The sequence below is a fragment of the Rhinolophus hipposideros genome (assembly GCF_964194185.1).
Source record: "Rhinolophus hipposideros genome assembly, chromosome: 1".
Lineage (NCBI taxonomy): Eukaryota > Metazoa > Chordata > Mammalia > Chiroptera > Rhinolophidae > Rhinolophus > Rhinolophus hipposideros.
The window spans coordinates 72918187-72932898 of NC_138047.1; the positions used below are offsets into that span (position 1 = coordinate 72918187).

The 14712-nt window shown below is 35.3% G+C and overlaps 1 protein-coding gene across 1 annotated transcript in view; it reads right to left on the reverse strand.

Annotated features, from left to right (window-relative positions):
* Positions 1 to 12212, reverse strand: part of STPG2 (sperm tail PG-rich repeat containing 2) — a gene marked incomplete at both ends in the record, with an annotated part of 248189 nt that extends 235977 nt beyond the window's left edge. Inside the window, 3 exons of the mRNA XM_081052765.1 lie at positions 748 to 906; positions 6202 to 6314; positions 12104 to 12212. Of these exons, the coding sequence (XP_080908891.1) occupies positions 748 to 906; positions 6202 to 6314; positions 12104 to 12212 (381 nt within the window). The remainder of the gene's footprint in view (positions 1 to 747; positions 907 to 6201; positions 6315 to 12103) is intronic.
* Between the last annotated feature and the right edge of the window lie 2500 nt (positions 12213 to 14712).

A 14712-nucleotide genomic window follows, 5' to 3' on the forward strand; every position in this document is an offset into this window, starting at 1 on the left:
CTTTATTCTTGTGGTTTCTCTGCCAGAGTGGTAATTTCCAAACAAATTACCTGCTAGTTCCCTATACAAATTCTTCTTTCCAGTCAAAATAATCTCCTCATTGTCCTCTGTAAGATCCCACTTCTCTATCTTCACTCACGTAGCTCTCTATGTCCAAAATGCATATACTTCAAAGCCAACTTCCTCTATAAATCCTCTGCAAATTATACTTCCCCATAACACAGTAATCCTCCTTTAAATTCCTATGGCATTTAATTACATAATCATTCATTTAGCATCTATTTCATCTTGCAACTCTCACATATCATCTTGGTAGCTATCTAGGTATCTTTCCCATCTAAATTTCAAGCTCTTTTATTTCAGGAATCATGTTTTAAATTTTACTGTTTTATTAATAATGCTTAAACAGAGTTTCCTGTCTATCTATATACATATACAGGTAAACCATGTAGGTGGTTTGTAAAATCTCCCTTACTTTCTGTTCACCATGGACATTGGAAGTGACTATAGATTTATCAAAAGCAAAAAAGAAGTCAGATGTTAATACACTTAAAAACTAAAGTTTATAAAAATGAGTATTCAATTTATTATAAAATAACTACAATATGGATACTAACAAACTTATGAATTTTTATACTAAGGCTTTTTAAATGTACTTAACATTATATAAAACATTGAGCCTTTTCTATTTTTTTATTTTAACTAAAGGAAGTGTCATTAGAAGAATACTTTAAAATTGTAACGTACTGATTGAAAATGCTCTTTAGCCTTTAGTACTTTTCTCTTTGTGATACCTAATGTTCCAGGACAAGACTGATCATAGCTTCCTGGTCCTGGACTATTGGAAATAAACTTCGTAAAACGTTTCTCCCGGTTTTGGAGACTATGGCCTCCTTTTATAGTATACTAAATTGGAGAGAAAAAAAAATACAAAATAATTAAAAGTACTTAATAATATCTATTTAATAAACATTATATATTAACATGAACAAACAGTTTTAAAACCCAGCCTGAGAAAGTTAAGGCTCTTGATTGAAGACATAGTTCTAGTAAAAGAGGGTAAGAGAAAATGACAATAGCTGTCAATTTTAACTCCAGACTCAAACTAAAATTTAGCGTACTTAGAACACTGTAAGGGAATGCAAAACAGTTTTAAAACAGGAATCAGTGGCATAGGAATCTCCAAGGCTATGGAACAAGAACAAAGAGTGCATGTTTACAGGCCCCTGGAGAATGCATACCTTTGAAATGAGCTAAAAATGCTGATATTCATATTGCAAGGAAAAAAGTAAAACTTCCAAGCTTGTTTAGGATTAATTATTTTCATGAATAACATTCTGTTCATTTCTAGGGATGTAGGCCTATTGGCAACAGCTGGTTTTATGCTCAGATTAGTTTAGAACATTGTTTATTGCAGCAAGGGCACTGGAAGAAATCTTCCATGGCTCTCCATGCCACATATCTGGATTCTCTAGAATCAGAAAATTATCAACTGGCTAGTAGCCAGTTAATTCAGATAAAATTCTATCATACTAGTTTCTATAAACAGTCATAGTGCAATCATTCTAAAGATGATTCATAACAGTAATTGGCATTTGATTGATCAGATAAGATTTTTTTAAGTCATTATTTACCAACAGACCTTTCACATGGTGTGCACGTGTCAGTTGTTCACAATCACTTTTAACTGAGCCTGCTCTAATTTGCATCCCATTCAGCTTTTAAGAAATACACAAAAGAGGTTTTCCTTTTAAAAATGAGTGAAATTACATTCATAGATAGCCAATTTACTACTTGATTACTATTTAAATAAGATCAGAATTCCTATGTTGAAAGAGATTGCATCTATAATAATAGACTTTAATGATTTTGCAAAAACCATTAACATTACAAGTTGTGTAAATAGTTCAATCGTGAAAAAAATAAGGCTTCCTCAATTTTTTATTCTTTGAAAAGCCATTACTATGGTCTCTATGATCTTACAATTCAAATTACAATTTGAATTTATATTAAATACTTTAACAGAAGATAATAAAATTCATCTAATGTAGGTGATTTTTTAAAAACTGTGGAACTAACCAGAAATTTTTTCAGAATTTTCATATTTCAGAATTACCAATTATTCTCATTTTATGAGGTTACAAAAGGAACTGCATATGTATCAGATAAGTAACCAAAAAAGAATTTTACCAAGTAATTATACATTTTATATGAAAACCAATGAGAAAATGGTCTAAATACCCCTTGAGTATTGTGCTTTTGTCTATATACTATAGTTATTTGATGAATTATCATATTGTCAGCAACCCCCCCCCCCAACACTACAGGGTCAGAGTCTCACCTGATGCATGAGACCAGATACTGTATCACCTATGATATCCTATCATGCAGCTCTAAGGAGGGGTATCTCTTGGATCAAAAATCAAACCTAATTTGGACTTCTTTTCCTAGGCCTAGGTAATAAAAAAATATGAAAGAAACTACTTGTCTACACCCAGAAAAGAGATTCCCAGGTAATAAAAAATATGAAAGAAAACATAAGTAAAATTTGTACTGACCTTTGCAGCAGGAATCATCCTAGGAAACAGGAGAACAGAACAAATTCTGACTTAATAACCTAATTATATAACTATCAAAGGATCAGAAGCCTGCACTTTGTAAACTTGATTCTTTTGCTTCTTTTATTTTCTTAATTCCTTTATGATGTTTTCAACTAAGAAAACTTCCTTTCGAAAAAAGTTAATGTTTCAGATATGCTAAAGAAAACAAAGAAAAAGTGAATTTGCCCATAACTGGGCAAGAGCTGCAAAGGCAAAAAGTACACCCCAACCCCACCACTGACTTTGGAATGGTGGTGGCAACCATAATCAAACCATAATCAAAAGTAACCGTAAGAGGTACAGAGAAATAGAGAAGACCAAATTGGGGCATACAGTTTCAACTCCTAAATGTTCTGTTTTATAAAGTTTTAACTATTTTGTATTTTACTATGTAGGAAGGCCCTTGCAACTACAACCCACATTTAGGTTTTTTGGAATTTCGTTTGAAGTTTCTAAATAATATTTACTAAGTCTTTGCTGATAGAAAGCAACCTTTCAACCTATGCTTCCAAAAATAAATAAATACATATATATATATATATATATACATACACACATACATACTTGCATTAATTTCCAATGTTATCCCTTTAATTATTATCCATATTAATTATTTATGGAATATGTAAACTATGTCACATTATAAACATGTTTCCTAATTCATCTATTGAAAATAAAATGGACTTTATTTTTTAAACAGTGTAATAAATTCACACTCCTTGAACTTCTAACAGTTCTGCAATAATTTAGCGTAAACTACAAAAAAAAAAAAAAAAAAAAAAAAAACCTCAACAGCAATTGAGTGAATAAGTCATTAGTCATTTTCTAAACCAAGGAAATCAATCTTCTTCTGGTATTTGTTTATAAGGAAAAAAATAGAGAGTACTAGAACTGTTTTTTCTTAGATCATTCATTATACAAAAAGCACATTTCCTAATTCCTTATTCCTGAAATTCAAGAAATGCACCCAATTTGGAATAAAATGAAATTTGATCTAAATTGTACTTCGTAGTATTTTACATGTGGAATTGACTAAAATCAGTATTAAAATAATATTCCAACATCCTGACACTTGTCATATTTAACAAGTTTGAAATCTACCTCTTGTGTGTATTTTACCACATTTCCCTCTTGGAATAGTGGAGTTACGTTTTAATCAGTTTTAATAAGGGAACTACTTGTGGAACTAGCAAGCTCATACACCCGTAATATGCTGATCTATGGGCCATGGAGTGGAAGCAGGAGTGATTACATCTAATGACCCACTATCGAATTTTTTGGTTTTTGTCCTCTAAGCTCTGGTATTCTGGAAGTTTTAAGACCCCAAGTAACAGTAACAGTCCACTGAATTAAAAGTTGAGACCACCAAATGACCATTCCAGGCTCTTTATGCTACAAGGCAAAATAAGGAGGATAGTGTATTGGCTGAGGTGGTTAACCCTCACCAGGACTGAAAAACAGGATTAATGAGAAGAGTGTGGGGGGATGGATCACAGAGACACCCTACAGCACTTCCTCGCACTATAAAACCCAGTGAAAATGCTAAGAGCAAGTTTATTTAAAGGTTTGAGAAGCAAGCCTGAGAACCAAGCGCTCAGACTCCCTAGAATTGAAGATACTTGTCACCCCACCAAGCTAAGAACTCCAGCAGATAAAGTCCTTATTGAAAAGATGGAGAACACAGAATGAGTACTGAAAAAATCTTAGGCTACCAACAGCCTTATGACCAATTACAGAAACAAAATAGGTTCCCACCTGTACTTCCTTGCTTCCTACATCACTTTCTTTCACTTTCCATCTCATTCTTTCCCCCTTCTATTATAAAATGGCAACACTAATAATAATGAAAATGTATTGAATGCTAACTATAGTCAGACACTATTCTAAATGCTTACTAATATATTTAGACCTTAGAAAAGGCTTATAAAGTTATTACTCCTATTTAACATATGAGGAAACTATGGCCCAAAGAGATTAAGTGATTTAAGTTTCACAGCTAGTAAGTGCAGGGATAGATTTTGAATCTAGGTACTCTAGCTGCAGAGCCTACACTCTTTAACCATTTCTTTAAAATATCAAGTGTTGGTTACCATTTAATCTATAGGTTGCAGAACAATTAAATAGAAATGTGAAAGAAGAAGAGATGAAATGGCCTTAATCTAGAAATCTAGGATTCATTTGGTAGTGACACTGTAATATCATCTCTGAATACAGTAGCTAGACATTAGTTTGGCTACTTCTGGGAAGGTATTTTTGAAAATCATACATAAAATAATTGCATTTTTATAAATTATATATATGGGAAGAATAACTGGGGGGGGCGGAGAGAGAGAGAAAAGGGAAAAGAAGGGAAAGGAAGGGAAGGGAAGGGAAAGGAAAGGAAGGGAAGGGAAGGGAAGGGAAGGGAAAGGATGGGAAGGGAAGGGAAGGGAAGGGAAGGGAAGAGAAGGGAAGGGAAGGGAAAGGAAGGGAGGAGAAGGGAGGAGAGAAGAGGAGAGGAGAGGAGAGGAGATGAGAGGAGAAGAGAAGGGAAGAGAAGATAACTGGGCAATCAAGAGGTGAAATGTAATGGTAATCAAACCACCCCCATACTTTATGGTTTTAAAGGATCTTCCAAACACAGGATCTCCTATCCCAGAAACTACAGGTGTTAGACCATAATGAAACTGGAACAATCAGATTCTCCCTACTAGAAATTTTAATCTTGAATGGAGTCACAAATAAAAAATAAAATGGAAGAAAGTTATAGAATTAAGTTATGTAATGGCAGTTCCTATTGAAGGATGCAGAAGTTCGTACTCCTGAAATACCTAGAATTGTTTTAATCCTGTCTTTCCTTAAGACCTGACTGTTCTTCAAGTCTATGAGCTACCCAAGTGCCCTTCCTGTAAATCTTTTACTGTAAACCTAGTATCTGTTTTAAGTCTATTTTATTGCTTGTAACCAAACCCCTCACAGAATGGTTGCTATTATTCATTCAGGAAGTCTAAGGTTTCAATGACTGCACCTGGGCCTCCAACGGGGGAGATAGAGGTCTGGTAGGGTCTGCTTGGAGTCATTATGTAAGAATGCAAAATTTATGTGGAAAGGGTATATTCACAGTTATGAAGATATTAGAGTTACATCCACAGTTCTGAACACGAATGGACCATTGAAGATATTCTGATAACAGATTCCTGAGACTGTATAGAATTAGGAAACACATAGGTCAATAGCAATAGCCCTAGCTATAGAGTGTGGCACACAAACCAAAGCCTTCACTCTATGTCCGTCTCTCTTCTATATATCTTGACCAACTGTACAATTTTCATGAGCCATAATTCATTCAGTAGTCTTATTCTACCATTCAAGAGTCTCAAGGACCATGAAGCATGTAACAATATTTTATGTCTTACAGAATATGTAGAATAATGAAAAATACCCAATGAGGCAACCAACATTGAACACATTTATTTTCTCTTTTTCTAATTCCAAAATGTAGATTAAAAGGAAAAAGATGATGTGAAGGGAAAAAATATGAAAATGGACATGATAGTCTATTAAAGGAAGAAAGCATGACTTTTATTAACGTAGATAATTATAACAACTATTATAAATTTACCTGTGCATCTGAAACATTATAGTATCCTGGACCTGGAACAGCTTTCTCAGTGTTAGAAGCAACTGTAAAAGTACTTTCTCTGGCAGCCAAAGAAAGGAATGGTGCATAGCCACCTATAAAAGTAAAATCATGTCACTGGCAGATAAGATTCCAATGATTTCAAAGGAAAATCATTCAAAATATATAAAATCAATTTAGTAACCTCAATTGATGAGACTATACTATCAGAAGTAATGGCTAGACACAGAAGTTGTTGCATTTTTTAAATTCTGATGTAAGAATGGAATTTATATTAACATATATTAAATATAAGAACTTATAGAACTGGATTTACTAAACAACAGAAAAAATACCTAAAGAAAATAAAAACAAAATAAAAGTTATTTTTCTTCTAAGCATATTTGGTTAAGATGAAATGGCAATTATAGTATTTCACTGATAAAATATTTTCATCTTCAGAGGACCACTGTTTTACATTTTGGAATAGCATCTATTATTTGCAGGCAATAGCATATGTATATTATTTCTATCTGGGCTGTCTCAACTCATTCAATGAAGGTAGGGAAAGAAGAGAAACAAAGAACAAACAAGATAAATAGAAAACAAATAGCAAGAGAGTACATGTAAACACAACATTAATAATTAAATTAAATGGAAAAGTTCTAAACACCCCAATTAAAAGGCAGAGATTGTCAGATTGGATAAAAAAGCAAGACCCAAATTTATGCTCTCAACAGGAAACCCTCTTAAAACAAAAGACACAGAGGTTAAAATAAAAGGATGAAAAAGATATACCATACATCCATGAATCAAAGAAAGCTGTTGTGACCATATAAAAAAATCATACAAAGTAGATTTTAGAATACGGAATACCAGAGATAAGAGAGACATTTCATTACTATAAAGGGGTCATTTCATCAAGAGGATTTAATAATCCACAAAGAAAAGCAAGGAAATAATTGGCATAAAAATCAAAATAGTGCTTGCCTATAGGGGAAAGGGATAGGGTTATGACAGAAAAGGAAAATTTGGCTATGTTATATTTCTTGACTCCAGTACTTACTTCTTAAGTCATAAATTTATATTTTATGTAATTTTCTGTCTATTTCATGTCACAATTAAAGATATATATATATATACATATATATATATTTTTTTTTTAATTTAGGTTCATAGTGACACTGAGGTAATATGTAATATGAGAATGAATAAAGCTAAGCTCAGGCTAGTTTTGAGGCCGCTGTTATCAGAACATGGCAGAGATTCTAACTGAAACTACCCACCTAAACAAATGTAAAATTAACTGCAAAATACTGAAATTTATTTTTTGAAAAAAAACTAGATAATAGCACATGTATTCAGAAAGCTGGTACTCATAAAATCTTCATTGAAGTTTTCCAAAATTAATTATATGGAATCTTTCATCAATAGGCTAAAAACTTATGTGAAATATTGAGCTCAAGAAAAACCATAAGGAAAGTAAGTATTTATAGTGATAAATATAAAATCTCTCATGGAGCTTATAGTGAGTGATAAGCTTCATGAGAGAAGAAAATTTTCTGTTTTATTCATGACCATATACCCAATATTTACAGTCAGGGTGACACCCTGTCCTAATCACCCAGGAAACAGGACTTTTAGTGCTAAAACCAGAACATTCCCAGATAAACCAAGATGGCTGGTAACCCTATAATACTGCCATGAGTATTAAACAATAAATATAGAATAGGCAATATTCTAAAATACACCTTTAGTCATTCATTCACTAATATCTAATGTTTTATTATGTGTCAGACAGAGGCAGTGAGGGTACAATAATGCATAAGCTGAAAAAAACCCTGGCCTCGAATAGTGGGGAAGCCAGACAAATACACAAATAATTACACCTAAAAAGTGCTGATAATTAGTAAGATTAAAAAAATATAGAAGAGGATTCTGGGGAATTAGGATTGATAAAGTGTAAAATAAAAAGCTTTATTTGGGACTTATGGATATGTTGACACGTAGAGTGCCAACTACAAATGATAAACAAACTGTAGGGTAGAAAGAAATTAAGAATACATGAGAGGAAAAAATTTGAGAAGAAATAAGTTCAGTTTGGAATATATTGAGCTTGAGGTGCCAGCAGCAATAGATAAATCAAACTGGGATAAAGTAATAAAAGTCCATTCTGAGAAAAAAGGGTGGGCAGCATGTGATTAAAATATAAGTTTCATAGCCACAAAACAAAGAAAAGAGCATTCTTTGCATAAAAGCAATAACTAGATCTTTAAAACATATGCTCATCTTCAGGAACATCAACATACAGAACAATCATATATATTATTTACACTTAAATATAGACTGCATTCCCTGGGGTGATCTCCCTAAGTTCTGATTGGCTAATAAGGTAAAATCATTATTTTTGACATAAGCACAAGACCAGAGACAGCTTATGCCTCTGTGGCAGATAAAGCTAACTGCTCTCCAATCAGAGAAGAAATCTGGGAAAGAAAATATTTAGGAGCTGGTGTCATTGAGTTTAGATAACTAATACAGAACCAAGATAACTAACATACATACAGCTAATGTGGGGTGTCACTCATTATGAAAATCAAGCTTTAAAACCAATAAAATATTCCTTAGCCCAGTAATGCCACGAGCAGTCACATTATTAAAAGGATTATGTTTTTATCATATTTTACCAGGCTGTTGTCTCTGGGGAAAACTTGCTTTGATGAGATAAGACATACTTGCTGCTCAGAGAATTATGAGAATATTAGCAACAGCTCTCACTAATCTGTAATTGGAATATCCATTATCCTTCCCACTCAGGAAACCAAGGCAGCTCAGTTCTGTCCCTTTCAAGCTGCAAATCCTGGGAAAAAAAGGAGTCTCCCTGACCCAATGGCCAAAAGCCAAGGCAATGAAGTTTGCAAATTAGGTGGAAAGAATTTCCTGAGGAAAATGTGAAGATAATACAGTGCAGGATTGACCAAGTATGTCATCGTGAGAGGAGTGGTAATTAGGAAAAAGAAAGGTTGGGAATAAAGACTATTTGCTTCTTTCTTTTGAAGATCTAAGAAGTTAAGTTCCTCTCCTCTTGTGTAATTCAAGGTAACAACTAAGTTATACAAAGTCCCGACATCTGCTCTTTCCACATCATACTCTATAAAATCTATTTGATCCTTAATTGAAATAACTGTTTGTACTTCTGAATAGTCCAGTGTGTTACTGATTTAAAGAGAGGTAAGGCAGAATATACCTACAAGAGAGATAACAGCTACTTTTAAACTATCTTGCCAGGGAACTCAGTAGGGAAATGACTAGACGCCTGTACTTTTCATCAATTATCAGCATGTTATCACTGAGTATTACTAAAAACAGGGACCTATAGGATGAAGCCACTCAAAGTTCTCAAGCACGGAATTTCCTAGTTTCCTTCATACAAGGGAGAGTTCTATAAAACATTAAAAGAAGGGCCTTGCAATATCCTATTTACTGCTCCCTAAACAGAGTTCACGCAAGTCATGTTGTAAGAGTTTTTATTCTGCTATGTGTTGTTCATTAAAATTTTTAAACTTTATTTCAAGAATTACTGTTTTTGTTTTATTTAAGTAAGTACTTATCTATTATGGTATTGAGCTGAAAACAGAATAATGGAGTAAAGATCCTGGTTATTGCCCTCAAGAAACTCATTTTAGTGGGGCAGCCAGATGAGTTAACAGATAATTACAATATAGAATCAAAGTGCTATGAAAGAGTCATTAAGGAATCAAAGAAGAAATACTTGAGAAAGAACAGCCAGAGAACAACTTCATTTTACCTAAGTTTTGAAGAATAAGTAGGAATTAGTCAGGTAAGGAAGGAACAGAGAGCATACTGAGCAAAGGCATCAGCAGGTACAAAGGCCTAGAGGTGGTTAAGCATGAACTTATAGAAGATGCAAAGTTGGAATTGCTGGTATGTAGGTAAAGTCTTGGTGGAGGTGTGACTGCCTGGAAAGACCAGATAAAGCAGGAGACCATGTCAGGAACAGATAATGAAGAATCTTATACACCATGTCAAGGAGTTCAGATTTTAACCTTACTGTTAAAGGGAAATTTTTAAACAAATGACATCACTACATCTTAGAAAGATCACATTAGCCATAAGATAGAAGTTGGATTGGAGACTGAAATAGAGAGAAACCAGTAGCATTTTATTGGTTTATTTCAGAATAGACATAATGAGGCCTCAACTAAGACAAGGGCAGTTAAATGAAGAAAGAGAACTAATGTGAGAGATAATGAGAAGATAGAATCAATAGGTCTTAAAGGTCAATGGGAATGGTCAATCAGAGAAGGAGTTGAGAATAATTCCAAAGCTTAAAGTCTATAATTGACTGATATAATTTCAAAGGAGCCAGTAACAGTGGGAAAAATGATGGGTTCAGACACTTGGAACTTCAGATGCCAGAGGTGGAGATGTCCAAAAAAGTAATTGATAATGCAGAGGACTTAAGATAAGGAGAAAGCTCACTTTAGAGATATAAATTACCTATATCTTTAAAGACTTTTTTCTGGGAGTCTTCAGAGTCAGAATATGGACAGTAATTGAAGCTATAGATTTGAATGAGCAAGTACAGAAGCAACAAACAAACAATGCAAAGTACAATATATAAACATTTAAAAGACGTTTAGAAAAATTAAAACTTTTAAAGAAAACTATGAAGGGTTGGGTTGGAGAAGGGGGAAAATGATTCCCTGATTCAGCATTTAACAAATGTTTATTTGGTCCTAACCATATATCAGGCATTGTTCCAAGACAATAGTTGGGAAAAGAACCAGAAAAACATTATGTTACAGATAAGAGGGGAAGAAATATTTCTAAAAAGAGAGTGCTACAATAAAGTAAGGATTGAAAAGTATCATAAATGGAAGCATTTGGGTGGTCATTGGTAACTAATAAATTATTAGGGAGTTAATGCTTATAACAACTCAGCTGCATTAAAGACAGACATAATAAGCTCCAAAGTACTGATATTGATGTCAGATGCTGAAAAGCCATAAAACTCAAGATTAAAATAATAACAAATGACAAATTTGTACTCCACCCATAGAAAACTAAATCAATCTAATACCCTAATCTGATCAGTCGGTCAACAGTAATGGATCCTGGCATTTGTCTAAAAATACAGACATAGCACAGAAATAGGGAAAATGCAAGGGAAAAACTAATTTGGATGATATTAAACTCCACGAAATCATCAGATTAGAACAAGCAGAAAGCAAATTGGAAGTATTTACTCAATTTCCCCTAAGTCACTAACTGCAAACAAATGAGAACAAATAATTATTTAAATTATCCATTTCCATTCCATCTCCCAAGAGTATAGCTTTTCTTTACAGAATGTGGGATGAAGGGGCACTTATTATGTTCAAAGAGAACATGGTTTTGGTCACATACAGGCATCTATCTGGAAAAATACATGTCACTATCTTCAAATGATGTTGCAAAATAGAAATATAAAAGTTACATTTTAGTAAATAAATGTGTCTCTGGCTAATGGTAGGAAAGGTGTGTGCAGCAGCCAGGATTACAATGAAGAGACAGCAGGTAGTAAGAAGTACACAGGATTTGGAGACTCATAGTCAACAGAGCCAGGAAATCAAAATCTTAGATCTGATCGATAGACTTGAAAGTATGATGTAGACAACCATTGTAGACTCAGAAGTCCGAGTCATATGCTTTGTGGCCTTGTGATACGGGACAAATGATTTTACCAGTGACTCCCTGTAAAATAAGAATTTGCCTTGCCGGCCTCGTGTTTTGTTATACTTACGAAGTGGTACTATTATGTTTAACCCACGAGCACAAGGAAGCGGTGCAGGATGAAAGTGAGGTGCCTGTCACAGAGGGCTGGCCTTTCATCACATCCTACCTGTTCCCTGCTGCTTCGGGAAAGGTACCTGGTAAGATCCAGGACCCACGTGATCCTCAGTGCTGCCACCTTCAGCCAATCTGAGCGAGCGGGGAGCCCGATCGTACATAACGGCCGGAGGGGCTGGGGCGGGGTGGGGCGGAGCGACTGGAAAGGAATAAAAACACTGCGGCTAGAGGAGGTGTGCAGCGAAAGGAAGCCGGCAACACTCTGTGGAGGCGCGGGCAGAACTTAGGGGCTGTCTCCCCACCTACTCATGGGTGTCAGTTTCCCCCAGGTCGATTTATAGCCCTGTGGTAAAGGGGAAGAAAGCGCAACCAGAAATAAGACACCCCCAACATCTGGTCACCGGCGGAGACCCATGGCGCTCCTCCCAGACAGGAGATTAAAGAATAGGCGCCATCACTCTGCTTCCGGCCCTGACTCCGCCCACTTCTCTACGCCACGGAAGTTTCCGGGAGAGAACCAGACGGGCTCCCCCCACCCCCACCCCCCCACCCCCTCCCCACCCCCCGCCACCCCCGCCAAGCCCTTGGAGCATGCGCGTGGAGCCCTGGGAGCGTGTGCTCCAAGACATGAGCGCTCCTGCTTGCTGCGCCTTGCACTCTCTAAACAGCAGGTCCTGGACTCGTCAGAAAAGCTCAATTACACGAGTTAAAAGGGTTAGGGCTAACTTGACTCCAAAAAATGAATTAGAGCGACTGGGAAGAGACTAGCAAAACTTGAAAGAAAAGAAATGCCTTCGCGCGAAGCAGAGCCTGGGTTGTGCCAGCTCACCCCCTACTCCTACTACAGCTACACTCGTACAGTGTATCCCACAGATAGTCCAAACGGTGTAAGAGGAACTCAGAATGTGCTAGTGACAAGCATCTGGGAACGAAGAAAGGAGAGGAGAAGTTCCCCAAAGAAGGGATGCAAGTGCAGGTAACTGAAAGCTGCTTCTGTTGTTAGATGCCAGGCTACAGCAACATTGATTCATCTCTGTTTATAAAGCCCAGTGAGTGTCCTGTGAAAGCGTAGACCACCCCCACTAAACCAATGAGTCTCCTAACCTTAGGCAGAAGGAACCTGGCTTCCCCATAGGTCTTAAGGAGTCTGTCAGAATCCCTGTCAAAATTGTCTCAGGCTGTTTTTTCAGCAAGAATCCTACCCAGATTCTAATTATCCTTTGAAGGATTTAAACACATCCTGTCTTGACCATACCTTGCCCCAAATGAACAACAGTACTTGAATTTGTCCCTACTACGAATTTTTATAGTATTTGTAGAACTCTAGAACACGATTTGCTACTCAGTTCTCATTACTCAGTGAGTCACTAATTGTGGTTTAATTGTTCCTTATATGTTAGAATGCTCTCCATACAAAAGCTATATATACAGAGGGGGTCCAAAAAATGTATATACATTTTTAAGAAAGAAAAAATCTGTATTAATATATACTGATAACAAAAAATGAATACAAGTCATTGTTTGACTTCCGCAATTACAAGAGGTGCTCGAAGTGGTTACCATCAGCGTCCAGACACTCGTGATTACGGCGAACTACTGCTTGAGCAACGCTGCTTGAGCAACGCTGACCAAAGTGTTAACATCTCTTAAAATGTGTGTACATTTTTTGTAGAAATAAAAATTAATGGTAATAAATCATTTGGCATGTATCAAAATCAACTAAATATACCTTTTCAGTGTTATTAGCTGTCAGATAAAATGATAGGCATTCAAGCTAAAATGGTAAAAAAATTATTTTTACATGGTAATTTGAAGCTTAAAGTATATTTTACATTCAGTATTTTGTTTAATATAAATTTGTGTTTCTATAAACTGTAGGATTAATATGACTGTAAAATCACCAAATTTCATGAAATGTGTTCAAAAACTAATACCATGTTATCAGTAACCATCTAATTTTTTCTTTACATTTATTGAACACCTATTATGTACTAGCTCTGTGTGAAGTACTCTATATGAATAATCTAAATCACTTCTCACATAACCCATAAGGTAAAATTATATTATATTAATATCTATCTATTAACACGATGAGGCTTAGAGCTATTAAATTTCTGTCCAGTGTCACATAACTAATGAATGATGGAGCTTATTTAAAGCTAATCAGTTTAACTCTAGAACCTGCCTTCATGTCCATTATGAGGGAAATGCCCTCAACTATGTTCTACTCCCAAGTTCAATGATTTTTTTTTCTCAGTTCTTATTTTCTCAGTTCTTAAAAATGCAGCTTGCCTGCATTTTTTTATGCATCTAAAAATTAACTTCTAGAGGTAGTCCTTCAGATGTGGTGGCCCCTTGATGACAGGAAACAAGAATGCTCTATCATTCTGCTCCACATCTTTATCTTTGGCTTCTATTCCTTAGATCACCCCATGGTCCAAAAAGTTTCTGCTGGAGTTCCAGCCATTATAGGCAGCAGGAAGGAAAAATAAAAGTATGCCCCCCTCCCTTTCAAGGAGACTTCCTGGAAGTAATGCACAAAAATATGTTTACATTTCATTGACCCAAACTATGTCAATAAGCACATCTAGCTTTAAAGGAGGCAGGGAAACATCACCCATTTTGTGGTACCAGATTCTATTAGTAAAGAGAAGGGAGTCC